This window comes from Toxorhynchites rutilus, chromosome 3, assembly GCF_029784135.1.
Source record: "Toxorhynchites rutilus septentrionalis strain SRP chromosome 3, ASM2978413v1, whole genome shotgun sequence".
Classification (NCBI taxonomy): Eukaryota; Metazoa; Arthropoda; class Insecta; order Diptera; family Culicidae; genus Toxorhynchites; species Toxorhynchites rutilus.
The window spans coordinates 84,249,321-84,276,478 of NC_073746.1; the positions used below are offsets into that span (position 1 = coordinate 84,249,321).

General features: G+C 38.5%; 1 protein-coding gene across 12 annotated transcripts in view; it reads left to right on the forward strand.

The window, feature by feature from the left end:
• LOC129780063 (phosphatidylinositol 4-phosphate 5-kinase type-1 alpha) overlaps window positions 1–27,158 on the forward strand; it is a 173,617-nt gene that overhangs the window by 144,438 nt on the left and 2,021 nt on the right. For 6 of the 12 annotated variants that reach the window (XM_055787948.1, XM_055787961.1, XM_055787950.1 and 3 more), the window contains 2 exons: window positions 7,411–7,586; window positions 7,667–8,770. In XM_055787948.1, coding sequence (XP_055643923.1) covers window positions 7,411–7,586; window positions 7,667–8,118 — 628 coding nt within the window. In that variant the 3' untranslated portion in view covers window positions 8,119–8,770. Of the gene's footprint in view, window positions 1–7,410; window positions 7,587–7,666; window positions 8,771–8,957; window positions 9,075–21,387; window positions 22,105–22,251; window positions 25,024–27,158 lie in introns of those variants that run through there. The other 6 variants (XM_055787952.1, XM_055787953.1, XM_055787955.1 and 3 more) reach the window with 6 other exon arrangements.

Below are 27,158 nucleotides of genomic sequence, written 5' to 3' on the forward strand. Positions count from 1 at the left end.
AATAGCTGCTTTATCGGAGACTTGATCATAATTCGTGCAATTTTTCGGCATTGTCCCATTCCGCATGTGGTAGCGTTACATTTCCCAAGATCCCAGCATAAAGCCTTTTATTACCATTTTTGGGGCCAACCCAAATGAAGAGATCCTTCGCAAATTTTAGTGATGCTTGAAGATGTTCCCGTATAAGCATCGCAATTTTTTCGTGGCTTCTACCGATGAGCTACTTCTCAACAAGGCATCTCTGTACTGTTAATGGAAATAATGGATAAGCTTAACTCGTTTATAATCTCCGTTATTGGTTTGAAAGAATCAATGTTGGAGAGTCATTTATGTCTGTTGATCTTGACCATAGTTTTACGGGTCGTCCAGTGATTACGCATGATTTCGGATCATGGAGCATTGGAAGTTAATTTTCGAGTTTTTTTTGGATTCTCCTAGAATTGCAATTTCACTGAAATCATTTCTGAAATTAACATTTAAATATTAATTGTTCAATTGTTATTGATATTTGTTCAAAATCAGTTTAAATGAGAGACTGGTCTTATTATTTTGTCGCACGTTTCTACTACTTTTGAGCATTACATGGTGTCGCATATTGTATGTATGATTAAAATTGACGGTTAGAGCACGTTTTGAAATTTTCTCCAGCTTAGAGTTTTGTCGCCTTCAAAATTCAGATAAAACTCTTACCTCAGCGAATAATCCAATCATCAAAACATTTTTCAAGCACTTTAAGTGGAACAGACAGTTTAGACTTTTTTGACGTGGGACTTCGTCGTTCATTGCGGGTGCCAAATCAGAACACAGGTCACGTTTTCATGAAATAATATTGACTTTACTAGCTATTATCGCTGCGAACGGATTTTGATTGTTTTGGGTACCAATCGGATCGGAGATTATCCAAGATTTATTTGATTTGATGGTATACATTACAATTCGCTAGTTCGTAAGTGGTGACGAAAATTGGAAGCATTCTCATACATTTGTTCTATGCTTTCTGTGCGTTCTTGTCTCTATTCATCCGTGTTGTCTGTAGCGAGCAACTTATGCAGCTGGAATAATATACACAACAAAGGGAGATAATGAGAAATAAATATTTGCGACTTAAACCCGACCCTTGCACAAATATTACGCTGGCGCTAAAGTGAATATAGTGGATCTTCGCTGGCAAATTATCAGTCTATTTCGGAACTCAAAGCAGCGAACAATGCATGTTCTGCTTGTTTTACGTCATCATAATGACTTCGTTTCCTCTGCTGAGGACGCGAGCAAATATCGCAGACGTCCGCATAAGACTCTACGCCACATTATGTAGGGATGGGGATCAAGAGAGTCGTCCGGCTCACCAAGAAAATGTGGGGGTTTCCGTGGCTCATATGACTGCGTGTCCGTTTATCAAGCGAACGATCGTGAGTTTAATCCAAGTACTCTCCATTGATTCTTCGTAGTTTAAAGCATCTCTAATAGTTTTTTTTTATTAAGACACTAGCTGACCCCGGCAAACTTCGTCCCGCCCAGAATTTATTTTTTATTATCAATACCTTCAAACGTTTCTTAACGTTTCACGTTTTCTTACTAAGCGCAAGTTCATTCCAATCGCAGAACTGTTCATTGATTGATCTTCTAATCGACCCCGAAATAAAATTCCAAGTACTTCTACCAAAACTCATCATTATAATATCAGATTATTTTCAGACAAAATTCTCGTTCAAGAACCGCTTTTCAACCACTTGCAGTTAATATGTTTCTCCGTTACATGGAATAAATGTTTGATACAGAAAACATGATTTGGTTTCGTTTGCTTGATTAGTTCTCGAGTTATGCAGAAATTTGTGTTTCATTTGTATGGAAGCCCCCCTTTGAGAGGGGGGAGGAGTGTCGAACAACCTAATAAATGTTCCATCCCCATGAAACCTCCACATGCCAAATTTAGTTCCGTTTGCTTGATTAGTTCTCAAACTATCATGAAAATCTTCCCCGGCCCCAAAAACCCCTACATACCAATTTTCATGTCGATCGGCTCAGTAGTTCCTGAGTCCATAAGAATCAGACAGACAGAAATCCATTTTTATATATATAGAAGAAACTGAGTGTCTTGGTGGAATATTACATGTGAATTGATTTCGCGTGCCAGTCTTACAACTGTTGCCCCTCACTAAACAATCTGCCCTTTTCAGGGCCTCTAATATTACGAGAAAAAGTTTATTTTGAGAAGAGTACAAAATGTTGAGAAGCGTGTATATTAGTGTGCCAATGAAAATGGTCATCTCTAATTTCAAAAAGTTACCTCATAAAAAATATTCACCACCTTGAAAAAACACCCTATGTCAAATATTAGCTCAATCGGATTTAAGGGAGAGTGGCACAAACCGGTCAAAGTTTGAGTTTTTTGAAACTGAAACACTTGTAATAGAAAACACAAAACATCTGAGTGTTCGTCAACAGAATGTAAATGTATAAATTGCTTGAAAGTAAATAAGTAACGAAAAATGAATTTGGATGAAAATCATCCAACTTATAGTACACAGTGTCCTGTATATCGGAGATTGCTGGAGAAGCAAAAAAGCAACATTTTTCAAACTAAATAGCAATTTTGGAAAACTACATGTGGAAGTAAGTTAGCAATAATCTATTTTAACATAGCTGGGCTTTCTACAAATTACGCAAAAATGCGATTACTTGCAGAAAACGTGCGTCCTCAAATGGTTTTTCTTTCTGAAACTCACATAGTTAATGAAGAATCATTTGACCAGTACAACATACCGGGTTACAAAGTTGTTTTTTGCTTGTCGCGCTCTAAACACACAGGAGGTGTTGCAATTTATGCAAAAGATTCAGTTAATTTCAACATTCCATTAAACGAAACTGTTGGAAATAATTGGTTCTTGGCTATTTCAGTTGAAAGGGGCATGCAGATGGGAAATTATGGAATTGTATACCATTCCCCAATGAGGTACATATCGAGGTGGAGCAGTCGGCGAAGTATATCTGTATTGGCAAGCAAAATATCGTGTCGTAATTATTTGCATTCAATATGAGATGTATATGGAAGAAACAAAACAATGTTCAAAGTACTCACGGTTGCATGATAATTTGAGCCAAAATTCTAATTAAATCATGCAACTGTTTGTTTTTTAACAGATGACAACTGTATCGTGGCTAATTTCGATTATTCATGTGGTAAAAAGGTCCAGACAGCAGTCGTATGCTTAGTTCTCGAAAGCAGTAACATTCTCGGTGAAATTTTGAACAATTAGCAATTATTCTCTCACTGAGAGCCTTCGAAACATCAACTTCATAACGTTAAAATATGAATCTTCGTTTGTTTCTACGAACGTGGGGGAGTGAAAATGGCACATGGAAATATCACTTTTAACCGTCTTTTTCGACGTGATTTCACAAATATTCACTGCACACTATCACATTAGCCTTTAATCAAACTCTACTCTAAACAAATGTGCGTTTTTAAATCATTAATCACTTCCTGAAAATAGCATTTTCATATGGATGCGGTGGGTAATCAAAGATAAACACAACGACTGACGTCACTATTTGAGAAATAATTATGGCAGCGCATGCTATGTCGCTCGAAACTCGACCATCTTCATTACCTTTTTTCCAGTACATTGACCATTCCCCTAGTTCCAGTGACCAGCGATTTATTGAAATTTTGGAGAACTGGTGGGAAAACATCGTTGATTGCAGTACATTAAATGTAATTGGTGGTAATTTTAATATTGATTGGCTCAATGTACGAAATTCGAATCAATTGAAACAATTATCGCATTATTTCAACTTGAAACAAACGGTTATCGAAGCTACTAGAATTTCTAAACATAGTAGAACTCTGATTGATCACGTCTTTTGAAATTTCGTTACTGTTCATTCTTCGACCGAGGCCAATTTTAAAATAATTAACCATGAGACAATTTTTGTTTACATTGAGAATGGACAGAATGACAGTGATAAATAAAGTAAAGATCAAATGTTGGAAACGATACTCTAAAGAAGCCATGTCTCAGCTTGTGTCGGCAAGCCTGGAATTTGTAGCAATGACTGGACATCTGAATGATAAAGCAGCTGTTGTAACTAATATTTTGAGAGAGTGTACGAATAAATTAATAGTTGAAAAACATATTGATTTAAGCAATTCGAACAGCTGGTACTATTTGGATCTGATGCGCCTCAAACACAAAAGGGACAAAAAATACAAAAAGTTTTCCAGAACTAATTTGAAAAACCATTGGAACATGTACACCTTAGCGCGGAACATATATTCACGGGCCTTGAAAAAGACTAGATGTGAATATATACAGAGGAAAATCGATAAACATCAAAATAATAGTAAAAGACTATGGAGAATATTAAAAACATTATTAAATTGGAAAAATAGTATACCTCGTTCCATAGTTTTCGGAGGGTCAGAAGAACAGTCAGACCAAATTATTGCGGAGAAATTTAACAGTTATTTCGTTAATAGTGTTCTGCTGATCAACCAAAGTATTGCGTTGGTCAAAGAACTTGACGAAATAATAGAGAAAAGAGAATATCGAGGCGATATTCTCTTTCCTTTTTGCTAATTCCAGATTCAGCGCGGTTTCACAAGAGTGTGTCTCTCGATATCCCGACTGTTCTGACATTAGCAAATTGTTATTACCTATAAAATGTATCAGCTGACCTTTCACAACAAGTTCTAACAGTTTTTCTAATATGTGCAGCATGTTAATAGGGCGGTACTCTTCGGCTTTATCCGTCCCATTAACTTTGGAGATTGGAATCACAAGGGATTCCTTTCAAATCTTTGGTACATATCCAGTTCGTAAATATTTATTTATCAGGTCCAGCAGATCGTGTCCAATGATATGAGAGCAATCTTGAATCACTTTCGCGTTGACATTATCGGTACCAGCCTATTTTTCCAATGGAAAACAGATACCTTTCAACTCAGCAAAAGTGATAGGTGAAAAACAATCTAGTCTGCAATTGATAGTAATCAGTATTATTTCGTCAAGTCTATATTTGCGGTATTTCTGGATCTTAAACGCGCTTCTGAAACAGTTTCTAGGCCCTTATTGTTACAAACATTGAAGCGCATTGGAATTGTAGAATTGTAGAATTGAATTGCATTGGAAATGGCGCACAAATGGTTTGAAAGCTATTTGTGCGACAGAACTCAAAAGACTCGTTTTAACGATTCTGTTTCCGATCCCATTGACAACTCACTCGGGGTGCCACAGGGAAGTGTTTTAGGGCCCATTTTGTTTATTTTATGCATAAATGATCTGCGACGAGAACTAATTCGATCGCGGACGATGCTGTCCTGTTCATCGCAGCTAAGGATATAAAAGAAACGCTGAACACATAGACGAAGATTTGCATTCTCTGACTCAATGGCTTAAATTTAAACAATTAAAGTTGAATATTGGCAAAACAAAATATCATCAAAGATGTGTGAGGCCGAGCGTTGTCCTGGTGGAAAACAACACCATTCCTATGATCATTTCTGGCCGCTTCTGCTCAATCGCTTGCTTCAAACGGTCAAGCTGCTCACAGTAGAGAACCGAGTTGAGGGTCTGGCCATAGTTGAGCATCTCATAGTGGATGATTCCCTTCCAATCCCACCAAACACACAGCAAAACCTTCCTGGCCGTCAATCCGGGCTTGGCGATGGTTTGGGCCGGCTCACCGCGCTTCGATCACGATTTTTTTCGCTTTAGGTTGTCGTACGTGATCCACTTTTCATTACCAGTCACCATTTTCTTCAAAAATGGGTCGAGTTCGTTCCGTTTCAGTAGTGCATCGCAGGCGTTGATTCTGTCTAAAAGATTTTTTAGCTTCAACTCGTGTGGCAATCATACATCCAGCTTTTTTTGGAATCCAATCTTCTGCCAATGGTTCCAAACGGTTTTATGGGCTATACCCAGTTGCTGGCCAATCGAGCGAGTGCTCACATGCCGATCTACTTGGATGATTTCAACGATTTTATCGGTTTCCACGATGATTGGCCTACCAGTACGGGGTGTATCTTCGACAGCCACTACACCAGAACGAAATCGATCAAACCAACGCTGTGCTGTGTGAATCGTTACAGTATCGGGTCCATAAACTACACGCCTTCGTAGCAGTTTTACTTCGCAGGTAGTAAAACGTAAAATATGGCGAATTTCTTGCTTGGTGGACTCCATCTTTGACGCGCTATAACTTGAGACTGAAAAGAACAATCACAACACTGTCAAAACGACACTTGTAGCACAGATTGTCGTCTTTAAATAGCCGTATAGTATGACCCGATGCGATAAGTACAACACAAGATATGTTTAAGTGTTGCCATATATTGACAATATACGACATTTCTTTTTCCCCAACCCAATATATAGGTATAAATTTCTTCAATTTGATGCCCAGAGAAATTAAACGCGCGCGTTTGGTGGGCCTGGACTATGTTAAGGGAACACTGGCAGAACACTGATACATAATGAAATTTTTATGTGGGGTCTGAAATGGAAACTGGGAGGGGGATAGCTCATTCAGAATTGTCGTAAACTATTCTTTTCTAGGATGGTTATATCGATTATTTCTAAATGTGGCATATCTCTATCATGTTTTAAGTAGACACTTTCAGATATTGGGTTCGATTCCCAATCTGTCAATGATCTTCCCGGGTTGGAAATTTTCTTGGCATGCCTTGAAAAAACTTTGGGTTTTCCTTTTACAGTTTTTGCCTATTTATAGTGCCTATTTATAATGTTCGATTGATAGAATTTCATGCCTGCAACAGAATCAGTTCGCTCTGATTTTTGTTTTATAATGCTGATATCTTAATTTGGTTAAACATAAATATTATCTATTAGATAAATTGGCCTGTTCAAACCTTTGTAGGGGTATGAGGGTATCTTCATCTCAGACCTCGGTGATTCAGCCGATCAGCCCGGTCAGTTAACCGCATATGAATACATAAAAAATGGCTTAATTCGTGGATAATCTCCAGAACGAAGATTTGTACCTTAAAGGAAAATCTTACGTATCTTGCAAGTGTAATGATAATAATAAACTCATTGAGTGATGTGTTATCAAAGTCCAAGTTGTAAGAGTTGACCTACTAGGAAAGGAATATCGAAAAAAAAGGAAAGTTAAGTTTGCAAAGTGAATAAGTAAAGCATGTTCGATCTGTTCTGTTCAACCACATTTTCAGCTGTGATTTTTCCCATTAATCGTTCGATTGTTTTTTTTTTCACGGCTGAATTTTAACGTTGTTATATTTTATGCCATTTACTCTATCGCCAACTTTCATTCTCTTTTTTTTTTATCTCTCTTTCCTTCATCTTAACTTTGTCGTCCGTCATATGTGTCTGTCGTTCAATGGAAAATCAAAAACTCGACATGAAAAACAAAAACACTGAACATATACAGTATATCAGAAATAAGATTAGAAAGTCATTTAGCAGTCGAATCGTCATCCAATAGCAATTACGGATCTAGAGGTGCATTAGCGTGGACACCACCAGCCTCAGTTGAGGGCTCCACACCGACCTGGACTGAAGGTACACCTAGCTTTACGGACTCCAGCTCCAGCGGTGATATGGGAAGTAAGTGGCGTATGGCGTAGATTCCTGTTTTTCAACCTGTGCTCACTGACTGACTGACTGGGTGTATATCTCGCTTTCAGCATTCTCAGGCCATTCATCTCCACTGCATATCACCCTCTCGGACCGGGATCGTCACAAGCCAACGGTCGAGAAGGCCCTCAACTCGCTAACGTCCGAAATGGTAAGCTTTTCCAAATCACACTACTCCTCTTCCACCTCATCGGTGTCGTCCGCTTCGGTGAATATTAAAAAATTGCACAAGCAGGTAATTTACGTGAAGAACAGCAGCTGTTCTAGCATAGAGCAAACAAGCACTGTGTGCGGAGGTGGCAATGGGTCGTCGGCAGTGGTTTCACTGTCGTCCCAAGAACCGTCCGCATCCGTTACGACCATCGACCACTCGACCGATGTGTCCACGGCGTCGTCATCTCCGGTGACGGTGTTCGTGGAAAATGACGTCCCAAAGCCTGGCGATGGTAGTTTCGGATCGTTAGCCGAGTTCGAGCGTAATGTGCTGCGAATCAGCGAGTAAGATACATTCGTTATCTCTCGCGCTCATCTAAGAAAGTAGAACAAATCGCGTTGTGATTTAGATAATATATTTAAAAATATTATTTATTCTTTCTCTTCTAACCGATATAACTTATTTTTTATCATCTACAAACAGTGGATTGTAGTTCACGAAACACAAAAAAAAAACTTAGCAAAGAACGAAAGTAATTGTTATGATCAAAAGATAGAACATAGTGAGCCCTCATCTTGGGAATCTCGAACATTCGAACTCATTCAAAGTTTAGATTGTGTTAATACGTTATTGTTAAGCTCTACCATAGCATCATTGTATATTAAGGTTGATTCACGAGTAAAGAAAGGCGAAGCACCAAGATTGTAAATAGAACCTTTTTTGTCCCCTGTTTCGAACAAGGGCGGTACAGCTTCCCCTGTGCTTAAACAACAACAGCAAAAACCAGACACAAGTTAACCAAACATCGTCAGTAGAATCAACCTGTGCATAATTTGAGAACAGCATTATTGAGGATAACACCTAATACACAAGTGAACCCATCAAATTATGTAACCTTATTTTCATATTGTTTTGTAATTTATTCTTAGTGTCCTCATTTGGTTAGATTGATCAGCTATCAACTCTCATCCCCTCAATTATACTAGTTCTAATGTAATCAGCGCTTATCGTATTATTTTAAGTTAAAAAGAAAGTCAATTTACTCGAATACAACGCAAATCAACGGTACACACCTTTCATCTTTTCGTTCCGTAATTGTCTTTTAGTTTTGTGATTTTTTGTTGCTCTCTCGGCGAGGGAGGATCCCCTATGTGTGTTCTATCTGATTGTGGAATACATTTTTGTAGGCTGATGCCGCGGAGGAGTCTGAACCTGCTGAGTATAACGGTAACGGTAACGGTACGGTGGGATGCATTGCGTTCTCCACCGGAAGCTTCCGGTCAGCCTTGAGGAGACTGTTCTAAGTTAGTATGGGATTGTGCTTTGTTACTCCTCCCTTCCTCGTTGTCGACGTACACATTGTTGCTAACCAAGTCACTGTTTTGTCAGTCACCATCACTAATGTTGGTTTAACCTGCTTGGAGTGAAGGTGGGATTGATTGCGGGTGGGTTTGGAACGCTTGTGTCGTAAGGTAGTGCGATTGCAAATGAGGAAAAAATAATACATTCATTTCAAGGCTTCTTTAACTTCTAAAATTTTTGAGGAAAACGTTAATTCGTTGGCCTCAAAGTACGCTTCAGTTTTGGCAAATTTTTATTTCATCGCAGCCGAGTCTTTTTTCAGTAGTATAGATATAGGAGAGTATTGAATATCTGAAACTGATGAAACTCGTTTCTATTCGAAAAAAGACTTGATCGTGCGCCACTAGCGAATTCTTGCAAGATCGGAACTTCCTAACTGCAAACATTCCAAACAACCGTAGCTTTATAAAACTTCTAACCCTGAACAACCAGCTTTACGTGCATCTCAGCGACTATAAACACACATTCTTGGTACTTTGTTAGAACCTTATTTTCTTAACTTCTGAGAGCATGTCTTTCAACATTTGAGATTTGCTGCTTTCTAATTGGTAGATTCCTACGGCGATATAAAAACTCGAGGATCCAGAGCTTGCTCCGTTTGTTATCAATTCTTTTCAACGCGGATACCGATAGTAAATCAACTACAACGCGTATTCTGATTAAGTATGGGAAATAAACGAATTTGATTCAATTCGCGATTTATCAGATCATTTGTCACTAGACTGTATCTAGATCGGACAGTTGAGATACGAGGGTGGACTGTGCATCCTCCTTACACCCCAGACCTCGCCCCTAGCGACTATCACTTATTCCCGGTGATGAAACAGGCGTTCGACGGTCAACGATTCGATAACACTGAAGAAATTCGTGACGCAGTTACATCGTACTTCAAAAAGTCGGACGCTACGCACTTCGTGCTCGGAATAGAAAAACTCGTGCCACGTTATGAAAAATGTCTCGAACGTTACGGCGATTATGTAGCAAAATAGAAAATAAAACGTAGATTACGGAAATCAACTTGTTTTTTGTCCTAACTTTATTTTTCCGCGATTTCTGAGGCACTGATACTTATTTTTTGAACGACTATCGTATTTTCACTCGTTCCGCGTACAAAATGCAGGAGGAATTTGCTCTGCGAGGCTAGATGTAATTCTAGTATACGATTTGCGCACTCTCGTCCTCTCCGCTCAGTTTAGATTGTCATGACCCGAACATTAAATTTGACACTTCGAGCGCGTTTTCTTCCGTCAATGCGAAGGTGAATCAAAATTCAACATCAGAGAGAATGGCATGACTCATTAGAGTGCCAATGAAAATGGCCATCTCGAATTTTCAAAGCTAACTTGATTAAAAATGTTTTTTTTTATTTAAATCGTTTATTTTTACAGGCTCAGTTACATAGGTTTAAAGGAGCCGAATTCCTTTCTGTATTGTTACTAGTATATATACATTTCTCCTTAATTCTAATGTTCATAATATAGGAAACCGATTACTCGCGGTCGACTCGAGTTTAGAAGGATGACATATTTTCTTCAGGAAAAGGAGGGGATATGAGGATATGTTGACAATGATCACACTCATATTCTCAATCACACTCATCACACTCAATTCTTAAACCTATCTTATATCTAATATGTATTTACATTTCATCTTATTCTTAAGAAGGGATCCGATCTCTCACAAAGGAAAAGGAAAAACTAAGGGTATAAGGACAATCACACACGAAATTAAAAATGTCGATTCTCACGAAAAACTACCCTATGCAAAATATCAGCTCAATCGGACTTCATTTACTAGTGTCGCACAGCGGTCAAAGTTTGAGTTTTTTGAAAACCGAAAAATCACCCAAGGGGGGAGTAAAGGAAATCGGGGTTTCCGAAAAAAAATTTTTGATGCCAAATGTCTTCAAATTGCATGAAACGTCGAGATCTACTGTCATCTCAAAATTTTTATTGTCAAAAAATCGACGCTCTGGTCGTTCTTTCGGAATACGAGGCAAGACGTATGGTTTAGGGTGCCGATGAGAATCGTCATATCGGTTTTTCATACGGGACTCCCTGCGAAACGTTAATTTGCACGATAAAATACCCTCTGCAAAATATTAGCTCATTCGGACTTCATTTACTATTGTCGCAGATGTAAAAATTTAAGTTGTCTGAAAACCGCAAAATCACCCAAGCGGGGAGTAAAGGAAATCGGGGTTTTCAAAAAATTTTTTTTTATGCCAAATGTCTTAGAATTGCATGAAACGTCGAGATTAACTGTTATCTCGAATTTTTTTTTTGTAAAAAATTGACTTTTTGACACTTGGTCGTTTTTGTCTGAAAAGTCGATTTTTGACGAATTTTTTTTTTTCGAGATAATAGTAAATTTCTGAGTTCAAACTCCGGACCCTCAATTGACCATCTTTGTGTTGTTATAGAATAACTACGTCCACGCAAACATCATCAGCGATGGAGATCGATCCACGGTCGAAATTAGATCGATTCATCCATACAACTGCTCTGCTCTGCAAGAAACATCGGGCTGCTGTTCTGTAAACAACCCAACAATGATCAATATCAACTGTCTCCGCTGTCCGGTCTGCTGAGCATTGGAAGAACAGAAAGAATACCCTTACGTCGAAATGGCTACTACTGTGTAATTTACCATAATGTAATGGAACAGAAAACTTAACGCCTAAATGGCTACTACTAACTACTGTGTAATTTACAATTTATAGAAACATAAACATATGCACATGTACACGATTAAAACCCGGCTCTGTTACAGCTAAAATGCTAATGAGCCTAATAAATAAATAAATGGGATATAAAAAAAAATAGTAAATTTCGCCGTTTCATGCAATTCTAAGACATTTGGCATCAATTTTTTTTTTAAAACTCCGATTTCCTTTACTCCTTGGGTGATTTTTCGGTTTTCAGAAAACTTAAATTTCCACATCTGCGACAATAGTAGGGTAAATGATCTTGGTTTGTCCGATTTGGGGTGTTTTTACGCAACTAGTAACTGCAAATCGATTTTTCTTCATGAAAATCACATATAATCGATACGAGTTTGGGTTTGTTTGATAAGCTCCAAGTCTCTAGTTGCTAATACTACCATAAGGCGTTGAAATTATTCAAATTTTTATGTTTTTTAATGATTTTCTTCAAAGAGGAATTATGATCATGGTTTAACCACCTCTGATCATGGTTTGTCCAACTTTAGAAATCACCATTTTTCATTGAAAACACTTGAGTTCTCAATTAGATATTGCATTTATCATTGCTTGAGTTTACTGTCATCATATTGATCTATTCATAATTTAGGCTTTCTTCAGAATATTACATTTTCTTGGGCATTTTAAAAGTGTTCACCTCAACACACTCAATATAGAGAAACTTTATTCCTGCTATGCGCGAAGGACACAATAAACAAACTGCAGCGCGCCAAGCGTTTACCATAGAAATCATGTGGACAAAACAACATTATTGAATTGAACAACTCATGATCAGAAATGATTTCACCAAAATGCGCTAATTTAATGGTTTAGCAATTTAAATCTGATACAAATGGTGTGCAAGAATGATTTTTACAATATTTGTAAGTGTTATAAAGGGTGTGTCACATCAAATTGCATCACGGAAAAAACGCTGTAGAAATTTAATTTTTAGGAATTATATCTTCAGCTTTCGCTTATAATCAGATAAGAGTGTATAGATCACGTTGGCCATGCTTCACTGTCAATTTTTCGTAAATTTGGAAAAATGTCGTCGAACGAAAAAGAGCGTCGTGAATTAATCCTGCGCACTCATTTCGAGAATCCGGAGTTGTCACATCGGGACATCGGTAAGATGCTGGGAATCGTCCAATCCACGGTCAGCAGAGTACTAAAACGATACTTCGAGAACCTAACCATCGACCGGAAGGTGAAGAACAGCAAAAATGGATGCTCCGTCAGTGAAAAAGATCACAAACGCGTAGTTAATCAGTTTAGACGTGATCCGAGAAGTTCGGTCCGGGATGTCACCAATAAGCTGAATTTGTCAAGTTCATTCGTCCAGCGAACCAAGCAGCGGGAGGGCCTGCGTACATACAAGGTTCAGAAGGCTCCTAACCGCAACGAAAGGCAAAACATGGTGGAGAAGACGCGAGCCCGGAAGCTGTACACCGAAATGCTAACGAAGCCGCATTGCCTGGTAATGGACGACGAAACCTACGTCAAAGCGGACTTTCGTCAGCTGCCGGACCTGTTGTTCTTCTCCGCAGAGGACAAATTCAGCGTTCCGGAGGAGATTCGCAAGCAGAAACTATCCAAGTTTGCCAAAAAGTACATGGTGTGGCAAGCGATCTGCTCTTGCGGAAAGCGGAGCGCCCCCTTCGTGATGACCGGCACGGTAAACGGGCAGGTTTACCTTAAGGAGTGCCTACAGAAGCGCTTACTACCACTATTGAAGCAGCACGAGGGCCCGACCATCTTCTGGCCGGATCTCGCTTCGTGCCACTATTCAAAGGACGTGTTGGAGTGATACGTAGCCAACGGGGTCACCTTCGTGCCAAAGGAAATGAACCCGCCCAACGCGCCGGAGCTTCGCCCAATAGAGAAATATTGGGCGATTATGAAGCTGGCCCTCCGGAGGAACCCAAAAGTTGTCAAATCGGAGGCGGACTTCAAGAGAAAATGGATTTCTGTTCAAAAAAAACTACAACCTGACGTTGTACAGAACCTTATGGACGGGGTAAAGAGGAAGGTGCGATCATACGGGCTTGGGCTCTAAGTATGAATAAAAAGAAAATGCCAAAAGTTGTTTAATAGTTTTTATTTTACTGTCTAAAATTTTCAAAAGGATCGGTCTACTGGGCGAATTTCTACAGTGTTTTTTCCGTGATGCAATTTGATGTGACACACCCTTTAATCTAGAAAAGGTCTGAATACGTGCGAAATAATCATCTGGTGATCGATTAAAAGTTAGCTCGAATGACACCAATAGATGGTGTATTTTATAATGCTTTAAAACATGTGATTCCGTAAAAATATACTACAAAACTACTGTAAATCATGAAAAAGACAATTTTATTCATACAGGGTGTGGCAGCTTAACTTCCTTTTTTCAAAACTCAATAAAAACTATTGTGTGCATCGGAAAAGATTTATTTATTTTTGATAATGTAGGTACATGTCTAAAGTTTTTATTTACATTGTTTTGAAGATCAAATCTGTTAGGTGACGTCCCTCATTCTCCATACATTGCGTAAACCGATTACTGGCGTTTGTCATGACTCTTGTTAGCATAACAGGTGTTATGTTGGCAATTTCTTCTTGGATGGTGGTCTTCAAATCTTGTAGGGTTCTTGGACGGTTCACATAAGCACGGGATTTAAAAAAACTCCATAAAAAAATCTCAAGGGGACAGATCGGGAGAGCGTGCCGGCCATTCCAAATCGCCTCTAATTGAGATAAGGCGCTCTGGAAAGTGTTCCCTCAAAACAGCCATCGATGCTCTTGAAGTGTGTGCTGTTGCACCGTCTTGTTGGAACCAAGTGTCCCCCAAATCAAATTTTCTAGCCGTGGGAAAAAAAATGTAGCATGTTTACATACCGGTCCGAACTCACTGTCACTGTAACCTCATTTTCCTCAAAATACCAGGGACCAATAATTCCAGCTGAGGAAATTGCACACCACACTGTGATTTTGGGTGAATGCAAAGGCTTTTGATGCAATTCTCGAGGGTTGGTGTCAGCCCAGTAGCGCATGTTTTGTTTGTTAATCGACCCACACAAATGAAAATGGGCTTCATCGCTAAAAAAAACAATGGCACCCTCGGGAACGACATCAAGAAGAAGCTCACACGCGTTCATCCGAGAATTGAAGTCACGTTCTGATAGTTCCGGCACTATCGCCATCTTATAGGGATGAAAATGAAGATCATCACAAAGAATTCTTCTCACAGAACGATCGGACAGTCCAAGGGCAGATGCGTGTTTGCGCGCAGAACGCCGTGGTGATCGCAACATTGACGCTCTCACTGCTTCAATGTTCTCAGGTGATCTAACGGGCCGAGGGACTCCAGTTCTTCCTTTTGTCGCACTTGCAGTTTGTCTGAATGTAGTGACCCATGTAACAATTGATTTGCGGTCTGGGACGGGAGCCAACGGGGCTAAATTAATGAGATTTCGAAATGCACGCTGTGTTGCAATAACCGAACATCCGCTTGAAAAGTAAACCTCAACGGCAAAGGCACGCTCCTCACTACAGGGAAACTTCGATATAACGTACCCTCGTTATAACGTACCCTCGATATAACGTCACTCGATATAACGTACACATTTCCAAAGTGTAAAGGAAACATTTTTTCAATATTTTTTTTTCTGATAGAACAATGAATTATCTTTATTGTGATGCTGAAACAAGTTTTGTACCTTCAATCAATTCCGAAATACAGCTGGTTTTGTGATTCCGGATTCTAAATGAATCGAGCTTTAATCAACTGCACGAAGGGAAACATCATGAGAAAGGCTGGCTTCGTCTTCTGATTGAAGTTATTTATTAACTTTACTAAAACAGCAACACAATAATGTAATATAGACTACGTTTGTGAGTACTTTATTATGCTTCGATATAACGTACAATTCGATACAACGTACAATTTTGAAAGTGAAATGTACGTTATATCGAAGTTTACCTGTATTCCAACGCATGATGGCGACTGAACCGTGTCGGGACAAAACTTTACAGTATCCCCTCTTGAACGAGACCACAAGCGCTCCGCTATGACATCAACTAACTGAGTGGCGCGCATTTTATAAAAGGAAGTTATGCTGCCGCACCCTGTATGTTTTGAAGCATTCGAAAGCCTGTTTAACAAAGGTAGGCTGAATTAGAGCATTCAAAAAAATGGACAAACCATGATCATATTTTCGACTGGACAAACCAAATCCTATATTTGAGTACAAAAGTTTTAATAATGACTAAAATTTTGTTAGCTTGTAAAGAGCGAATCCAGCATCTCCCTTAAAATCTTCCATCTCTTCTCATTCGAATTGTTCGTTTTACCGGCCATGGTGTTGTTTTTGTGTTTTATCTCAATATTCTAAGTTGTTTTCTTAATGACTAAATGGAAGTATCATTTTACCGACGAAATGCGCTGGAAGTACCCTTGTAATGAATTGTAACCTTGTAACTAATGTACATTTTGTCATTTTCTTGAAACAGAAGTTTGAAATCAACAATGAACCGTTACAGGTTAATCTGATTTGCAAAAGCATATCCATTAGGGTGCCTATGAAAACGGTCATCTCGAATTTCAAAAATTTACCACATAAAAATTGATCAACACCTCGAAAAAACACCCAATGCCGAATTTCAGCTCAATCGGACTTAAGGGAGAGTGGCGCAAAGCGGTCAAAATTTGAGTTTTTTGAAAATCGAAAAATCATGACAAAAATTTGTTTTTGAGATAACTGTAAATCTCGTCGTGTCATGCAATTTTAAGACATTTGGCATCAATTTTTTTGAGACCCCCGATTTCCGGTGATTTTTTTTGTTTTCAAAAAACTCAAATTTTAACGTCTGCGACACCAGTAAATGACGTCCGAATGAGCTCGTGCAAATCAAGATTTCGTAGCAAGTTCCGAATGAAAATTCGAGATAACTATTTTTATTGGCACCCAAAACCATACTTTTAGTTTCGTACTCCGAAAAAAAAAGAAGTCCCAGAATGCCGATTTTTGACAAAAATTTTTTTTAGAGGTGACACTAGATCTTGACGTTTCATGCAATTTTAAGACATTTGACATCGAAATTTTTTTTCGAAAACCCCAATTTCCGTCACATGCGACGTGGATGAGACGAAGGCGAGCCATCCGTAGGTCTTGTTAGATTCTTAGCAAACCAAGGATTTAACCTTCAAATGTGGAAAACACGGGTTATTTCGTGATCCATCCGTAACAGACGAAACGCGAAACACGAGATAACTCGTGAGCGGTCCGCAATGTGTTAAGAGTTTTTGATTGATTTACCGTAGAGTTTTGTGATGATGACAGTCCGTAAGTTTTGCTTTACGTGCTCTTCCGGGAGTTGTTTCCACGCTTTGAACGGAGAATCGTTGATAGATGTCCTGAATCGTGTTCCGCATGTTGAACTCCGCTGTCCGCACAACACCGTTGAAGAGCAGATAGTAGAGTCCATCGCCCTGTCGAAGCCCTCTGTAAGTCTCGAAGGATTCCGACAGATCTTAGATCCGCACACTGCACCGCACATCGTTCATCATTGCCTTGGTCAGTCTTGTGAGCAACAGAGCAACGTGTTTTGGGCAGCGATCGTATTCACTGCGTATAGGATTCTTTTTATCGTCATCGGTGCTACCTGGGAACTGTGGACGTTGATGTTGAACAAATTGCCTCGCATCCTCAATCTGCACATTTTTTCGTTGATTGATTTCTCAATCGCCCGTTTCTCCATCTCCTCCATCACGATGAGCTGTGTGTGTTGCCGCTACTCCGATAGATGGTAAAACCACCTTGAAAGATCGCACCATCAAACCTTTCCAGCACATTCTCTGCCGCACGATGAAGTTGAAATGGATACAATATCTCCGAAAAAATTCGGGTACTCGCAGGAAAAACGAGTGATTTGCAGTTCATGTTCCAAGTCTACAATCTCTAACCCGTGTTCTTCGCGTAGGTCTGGTCCGATTGTCTTTTCTCGAATTTATTTGTGAATTTTCCTGTGCGTTTCATTTTACGGATGGCTTGCAGACTTGCACCAGACCCCTGTGTCGTCGGAGGACCATCATACACAGCTCTGTTTAGAGTCCCAAGCTGGCACAAGGACGGTGATTAGCCGCCCCTGACATTGCTACGATCTTGAAATTGAGACGCCTGATTATAAAACTTTATTATAAACAGATTCTTAGGTAGGTTACATCCTTCGTGGAGAGAAGGTTACCCGCGCAAGGTGCGCTTTTCAAAAATACCTGAACGGATTTGACGAATTAAAACTGTAACGTCGAGACCATAAACACTATTCATATATTCAGCCGTCTGGCTTACACTTTCGTCTTCATTATAGAAAAACTGTAAACTGCCATGTTTGATGTTTTGATTTACATGAGGCTAAGCGTTGTCATGCTGTAGAATCACTTTTTGTGTCTGCTCGTTTTTCGCACCCTGCGCATTTCTACATTGGGAGTGATTTGACGAATGAAGAATAGTGAATGATTCAAGTGACGATTGTTGCACTTTTAAAAATACATTTCGATGTATTGTGTATTTCCATTGGAACAGTCGAGAATTTCTCTTCAAATATCCCGCATCGTATGTAAGGAAGTGTACTGATTTCGCCATCTCTTCTTTTATGCAGTATCTCGAGATACCTTGTCACTCTTCTCCATCATTCATATAGCAATCACCCAACATTGTGTTCAGGCGGAACTGTTGGTAATTAAATGATTTGGCTCTTTCCAATGAAATTTGTTCGTTCTCGCGGTTTCATGAAAGTAATGTAGTAATCATTAATTCTATAGGCCTTTCCGGAATTTTTCGGCGGACAGAAGGGTCTCGCTCTCCTGTTTGGCAATTGCTTCACACTGTTTTATCACTGTTGTTGCATACGTCAGAGTTTAATGCGGGGGTTTTCAAATGGTGCTTCGCGAAGTTTTAGCAAATACTCTCACTTGAAAATCCTCCTTGGAAGAAAAAACACTTTTATTAAATTTCACTAGGCATATAGTTTTTTATCTTGATTACTCCGGGATGTCGTGTAACTGTGACACGCAACCGAAATAGAGTTGTTCCCAGTTGGGTAATGTCAATGCAAATAGGATTTGTTTAATTGATTAAAAATACAAGTGCTCCGTCGATTGTTTTTGCTATTGACCCCTTACCGTATCATTTGGTTTCAAACAGCATGGACTAAACAAGAAAACAACGATGCGTTTCCCTGCTATGCTGTGCGTGGATATCTGAGTTGTGCCGGTGAATGAGACAAGTTCTTAGCCTTGCCTTGCTTTCTCACGAATACAATGCGCCCAGAGCTATGTAATCATTTCATATCGATACACCACGAGTGAGGTTCGATGTTGTACGTTCAGGCACAGTCTAATCGTCACGAGTGTTGTTCGATGTTGTGCGCGAAAGGGTTAAAAGTGCTCAGCCATGAAAAAAACCCTGGTTCAATGAATAGTCTTCATGCTGAATTATCTTTTTTGTGGCTGCATATTATCTTCATACGAGGGTCACTATTTATATTTCGGGAATAGGAACAAAAACAAATAGTTAAGCTGCAAATATATTTTTATTGTTTTTCAAAGTACTCGCCACGATGATCGATACACTTTTGCATGCGCTTAAACCAATTTTCAAAGCATTTATTCCAATCGACACGAGCCTTTTTTGAGCGATTGTCAAATTATGTGGGATCCAACGTGAACATAATTTTCGCACAACTAAGTGTTCATGTAAAATCGCATATATGCTGGTGGAACTAATGTTTAGGGATGCCTCAATCTCACAATAGGTTACATGACGATCTTGCTTAATCATTTCGTGCACAGCATCGATGTTTTCTGGCACTACAGTCGATTTTGGACGACCTTCACGAAACTCGTCGGACAGCGAACTACGACCACGATTGAATTCACTATACCAGCGATACACAGTGGTTTTTGATGGAGCTTCATCGCCAAAAGTCAAATTAAGTTGATTGACGCACTCTTGTTGGGATAATCCACGTCGAAAGTCGTGAAAAATCATCGCGAAAATGTTCACGATTCAGTTCCATTTTTTTGCCGAGACCAAACTTTCAACTAAATATAAAATAAACAAATAGCGTCCGTATGACAAAATGTTCTGAGTACGTATATCGTCAAAATTGTCAAACTTTACGATGGAACCGTTATAAGGACTCACATGACATCAGTGTTGCCAATTCCCGAAATATAAATAGTGACCCTCGTATAAGGTAAATGATTTTGGTTTGTCCAGTCGAAAATATGATCTGGTTTGTCCACTTTTTTGAATGCTCTAATTTAGCTTACCTTTGTCAGATCAGGTATCCGAATGTTTCAAAATATATAAATAAAATTGTCTTCTTCATGATTTACAGTAGTTTTATAGTATATTTTTACGGAATCACATGTTTTAAAGGATTATAAAATACAAATTCTATTTGTATCAATGCGTCCCTCATTCGAGCTAACTTTTAATCGATCACTAGATGATTATTTGGCACGTATTCAAACCTTTTCTGGATTATAACACTTACAAATATTATACACATCTTGCTTGCAGAACATTTGTATCAGATTTACATAGCTAAACCAATAATGTTGTTTTGTCCACATGATTTCTATGGCAACCGCTTGTCGCGCTGCAGTTTGTTTATTGTATCCTTCGCGCATAGCAGAAATAAAGTTTCTCTGTGTTGAGTGTGTGAGGGTTATCACTTTTAAAATGCCCTAGAAAAGGCAAAATTCTGAAGAAAGCCTAAATCATGCATGGATCAATATGATGACAGTAAACTCAAGCAATGATAAATGCAACATCTACTTTAGAATTCGAATGTTTTCATTCAAAAATAGTGATTTCTAAAAAGTTTTGAAGCCTGATCAGAGGTGGTCAAACCATGATCATAATTCCTGTTTGAGGAAAATCGTTAAAAAATATAAAAATTCGAATAATTTCAACACCTTATGGTAGTATTAGCAACTAGAGACTTGAGGCTTTTCAACAAACGCAAACTCGTATCGATTATATGTGATTTTCATGAAGAAAAATCGATTTACATTTACTAGTTGCGTTAAAACACCCCAAATCGGACAAACCAAGATCATTTACCCTACCTTTGGAACTGATATTCATTCATCTGATAAGGAATCGATACAACGAAATGCATTCAGCTGCCCTTCAATCTTGGAGGACAAATATCCGAACATATTCGCAAAACGATATACTCTTTGGAGTCTTTTAGGTGGTGCTCATTTCAGATATAATTTGTGATCGAATCGTACACAATCCGTTAGTGTTCAAAGAGTTGTTCTCAAGACGAAATGCATACAAAATGTTTGGAATGCCTAACTGAAAAAACCATAGCTCAATCTAGTTATATTTTACAACTAATCTCATGTTTCGTGATGTAATCATATGCTTCCACTAACATCTTCCATTTCTCTATCTTTTCATGCCTTCGCTTATCTAACTGTGGAATAATTGGATATAACATTTTGTTTTTTCTTTAAAAATCATAACAAACAAAACAAAATAAAAAACAATCAGGAAAATCTTAGATATCAAGTAGATTATGATTACAACTGAAAGTAAATTAGAGTCGTTGATTGATTTCACCAAAAGAAACGGATCCATCGTTCGTTATCAGACAATGATTTATCTAGCTAACAAAAAATACTCTTCGGCACTGTATAAAGTTAATCAATCAGTCAAAAATAATAACAATAATCATCATCATCGTTACAGAAATTTTCAATAAGCAAACCAATGCAACTAGTTGATGTAGTTTTACGATATTTAGCCCGATTGTATATACTGAATTCGACGAGAAAGGAACAACAAACCATGATAGAATAGCACTCCATCTCGCGAATAGACATACGTTATTAATCCAGCTCCATAATAAGTAATCGGTACACATCATCTATCAACTTTAGGCTATCGATTATCAGGAGAAATCTGTTGACAACATAAGCGCTATCATACATATTGAAGAGAGGAGAAAAAAATCGACTGTATATCTCATATAGGGTTCAAAAAGTGACATCAAGCTAAGCGTAAAAGGATAATAAGACTTATCTCTGAACATGACATATTCATTAATTTAGCGAAAAGGAACAAAATTATGCACTACCCGTTAAAACTGATAGCTTATCTATTAACCATGGCTTCTGGAGTATTACTGTTATATAATCCTATGTTACGAAGACTCCTTCCCCTCAAGCTAATGAATAAATTTGAAATGGAAAGCCTACCCATATACAATATATCTCGAGTGATCCTATTGTTACAACCCGTATCTAACCGAGTGATGAAACAATATTTAACGCACCCGCTACCCGCGTGGAAGTATAAGCAGCGACAAACATACATATATTTTACATCAGAATCCTATTTTCTTTTCTACTTTAGCTGGAAGTGATTGAAGATTGTTTCAGTAGAAGATTGGGCAGTGTAGCGGCTCCAGTGGAGGGGAGTGATTCAAACGCGACCGAGCAGGGCGATCGGAAGTGACGCGATCGAGCGAACGCCGCGAATGCCTGTGAGTAGTGATTAAGTGTGTGCTTTTTTATCGGTGTTTTCGCGACTTCTTTACCACTCCATGGCTCATCCGTGAAACCGGAACAGGGGAACAATATTGTATTATAGTTCATTGGCCGCAAATCCCCACTTTCCCTTGATAAGTGACAATCAGTTTTGTTTTTTGTTGTTTTCGTGCTACGCGAATAGTTACTTTTTTTTCGCGGCGATCAATTAACTCAGAAGAACCAAAAATGACCCATGCATAGAGAGACCACAACGGGATAGAGGTAGAAGAAATGTGTCAAAATGGCAGACAGGGTTTAAACGAATATACTTACTCTATATTCTCAACGGCGTCATAGACTGGTGTACAGATTTGTGCAAGGAGCTGTGCGGGCAAGAGAATTTGTCGACTGTCGTACGATGAGAAAGGCCTACGTATGATATTGCATGAGGTGCACGATTGTAAAAATATGGACTGACATAGAGTGGATGGTGTGATGAAGGTAGAGTTGTAAACGGTCGACATTTTTGGTGACCATCACATATTGTTGTTGCGGTGAAAATGTGCTACTTTCATTCTACCATTCGTGGTCATAACTATCCTTTAATTCCGGATAATTTGACTGTAGTTTTAAAGTAATTTGACTGCTAATGATATGTATTCTTTTTCTCTCATACATCTACCTCCTCGTACATCCATACACGATGGATGGTACTTACACGGATTGCTCACATCAAAGCAATAGTCAAACCTTACCCTATCAATGCCGAATGTGTTGAATGAACGTTTTAAACGGTGAGCATTCCCCGTGAACACTGTTGTTTAATTACAGAACAATGAACATCTAATGAATGAAATGAAAAAAAAGTCGAGATGTCAAATGACAATTTTAGTTTGATGGTCGTTTGAATGTTCATTTTATGATGTTCATCAATGACACAGAACATACGTCTCCATAACTGCCCATGATTGCATAGGTGACGTAATCGACAACAGCATTAGTGTTGGGAAAACGCATTTTTGTTGTTTTTTGGCCTACAAGCATAACCATGCAAATTTCCGATGAAATAATCTGTCCAGTTGATGGATATTATCGACAAAAAGAGGGCCTAGGTGATTTTGCGGATTATAACATTTTTTTTCCATTTAGAAAACGCTAGCGTCTATTTATGTGGATAATCAATCGTTTCAATGAACATTTGTCCGCATAGCTAGACGTAATCACCAGGTTGCTCTGTTTGTAGCATTAGTATTTACAATCCCGATAATAGTCAAAACGTCTCTGTCGGTAGTTTCAGTTGTTATCGAATGAAATCAAAAAGGTTTGGAAGAAATTTAGTGAAATGTCTGGAAAAGGTGCTCTTGATTTGTTGCGAGTCTATGATAGTATATTTTCCCGAAGAATACTCTGGGATATGATAAGAACAGCAGGCTCGTGTTGTTTCAATTAATTGAATTTGTAAAGGCAATCTGCAATGTTGATAATTTTAGCAACATGATTCACCGATATCACGATCAATCGTATAAAGATGATGGAGTGACTTACTCCAAGGGTAAAGGTAAATGCTGAGTATGTGGAATAATTCAATGTTGAATCCGAGGAGTTATAATGCTAAGAACCAATATTATTTTAATTTTACTACTGATGTGATTGTTTCATTATCTATTTGAAGATTCAAATGCAGAAATTTAGGTAATTATAACATTAAAAACACAATTGCTTCTCTTTGTTCATCGTGTATAGAAAATAGTAATTATATGAGCGGCGTTTCAATGGTTTCTTATATTCATCTATTAGTAATCAGTAATAAGACACTATCGTGACAGACATGTTTGGAATCTACAAAGAATGTGATTCAAATGTAGATATAGCTTATAGCTCATAATACTGACAATTGATGATTTTAGAACGATGTATGAAAGTTGTATGGAACTACGTCTGTTATGCAGACAAACAGTGATTTTTCAGAAACGTTTTTTCAAAATTGCTCAAATATTTTCGAACAAAAAATGTTTGTTTGCATGTTGAGCAAACGTATTACATTATGTAGAATGCGAAACAGCGAAAAATTCATTTTAGAAGGGAATTTGTTCATTTTGTCGTTTATGTCTCCTATACAAACATGGGCAGATAAGTAGTCATACGATGGTGACCACTAGCAAAACTGGTTGTAGGTCAGATTTGAATGTTAAACTTTTGCTTTCAAATTTCTCAAATGTTATCCCCTTCAGCTCGTGTGATGGAAGAATTGTTCACATTAGTACACACTACGGAGGATTTATATAAAAATGACTGTATTATACTACGGTGATAAATTCCAGTTCCTCGTGCCAAGAACATAACGTTTGCATTAAAAAATGAACTAATTTCGGATGAAGATAAAAAAAAACTACAGAAGATAATCCAAAGGACCAAATTCTCCCTAAATCCTACGTTTATTCAGGCTTCTACAAAAATGCATCGACGCCATTATAAGTTGATTTGTAGCACCTTGAGCCGGAAGGTCTGAGCAACCGGGTGGCAAACTTTAGAATTTTTTCGAGGGCCCTATGCTTAACATTAAACAAGCTCAGAGAGGAAGGAGAGTGTGTCTCCCTCTCCCTCTCCCTCTCCCTCTCCCTCTCCCTCTCCCTCTCCCTCTCCCTCTCCCTCTCCCTCTCCCTCTCCCTCTCCCTCTCCCTCTCCCTCTCCCTCTCCCTCTCCCTCTCCCTCTCCCTCTCCCTCTCCCTCTCCCTCTCCCTCTCCCTCTCCCTCTCCCTCTCCCTCTCCCTCTCCCTCTCCCTCTCCCTCTCCCTCTCCCTCTCCCTCTCCCTCTCCCTCTCCCTCTCCCTCTCCCTCTCCATGAGTCTGAGGCTAGGGACAGTGATGGAAGTTTGAGGTAGGACTGTGATTGCTCAGAACAGTTGTTTTTTAAATGTAATTCTTTTCATTGTTCAGAAATCTGTTAGTTAAACTCTTTTGAAACTCTAAATAGTAGCCCTGAAAAGGGCTGTTTGTTTCATGAACTCATAATCGTCAAATGGTTTGAAACGAACAATTTGCTTTATTTTTAATATATATCTATGATATTGTGATTCCTTCCCATTGTCTTATTCTTATTATTAGTCTCATTCTAAGGCATCGGGAGCAGTAGGTTTTTCGTGGAAATAATGTTCGTTTGCAGACTATTACAATCTCAATCTATAGGAGGAATTGAGTCATTGAGAATTATGAATATGAGTCATGAAGATTATTATTATTTCATTTCGTTTCATTTTTGTGATGCGATATAATGCAGATCTCAATAATCTCACATGATAATTACTGCCATCCTCCTAGTATTGATATCATTTCTCGGTGTACAATGTTAGTGCATCTCGGAAGACACTCGTTTAAGATGTTCGTCACCCCGTCAGCGATATACGGCAGTCATTCGCTAACTGGACTTATCTATAACAGGGCGTACGTTAAGCGGGCTGCAAAGCAATTATGTATCAATAATAGATGTCATCATCAATTTGAAGAATAGCTTTTTCTGTTTTACAGTCCAATTAGCGAGTAATATTCGATAATCGAATTGATTTTTCGGCCCAATTAACGAGCGTGGAATCAAAGAATCCACATTGATGAGAGCAGCAGTTATAAAACCATTTATGTACGAATGCCGCAATCGATCGTCGTTTCCAATTAGTGGGAAGGGGGTATTATTTGTGCTGAGTATTTCCGTGGAGGAATCCGTCATTCCTTCTTTGAGTAATAATAATTCAGCTCCGGATTAATGAAATGGTACGGTAATCATTTTATACAAAAGATAAAATGTCCAAGTGTCATATGCTTGTTAATTATTGACCCGAAAACTTGTCTTAATAGTCATATTTGAGCTGTCTATGTGGTTGTGTTATTTTTCCAATTAAAATTCGCGTTGACGCATTTATGTTATTCTTCTGTCATAATCTCTCGGTTGTACCACTGGTGGACTGAATAAAAAATATTACTCAGCAATCAAGCTGAGCTGTTTTCTTCACGGTTACCAAATATTATCAAAAAAATTAATGATGAATGCTTCAAACTTATCCACAATCAATATGCAACAAATAACCCAACGTTATCCTACGTTAATTGCACGATCGTGCTTCGAACACAACCCTTCCGTGTCTTTATATATTTCTCAAAGTAGCTGATAAAGAGGCAACCGCGAACGCTCTGTTCGGTTATCTTATTTCTCGACTGGATTTAACATTGATAAACTGTAGGAAATGGAGACCGAAAATTGTCATTTAATATTTAGAGAGAATCAACTTTTCGTGTCTCATATATCTATTCGTATTACTTCACACGACTGTTTGGGCACAAAAGGCGATAACGTTCGAAAAGAGCCGAAAGGAATGAAATTGGTACAAAAAGTCAATCACGTGAAGGCTGCTGAAGACAGGCTAGAACAAGTCAGTGTTGATTCCACGACCATAAACTACTGTTGATGAGACATAGATTTACGAGTTTGCCATGCAACCGTTGGCTTGCATTGAAGCGAAAGCCGAATGAAATCCAATTGTTAATAGATTGACCAGACGTTGAAGTATTGTGAATGTATGGAAAAGTAAGGATTGTCAGAAAAATTCTTGAAAGTTGCATTAGGATTTTCATTTGTAATGGTTTACACTATGCAAGAATGGGCTGCAAAATAGTCACAGTTGTATATCAAATGTGAAGGCTAAGATCGTCAGATCTTCAAACCTTTGAACCGCAAGTAATCACGTCACTGGTTCAGAATACCATATGGATGGATATCTGGTCCTTTCATCCTTTCAGCCT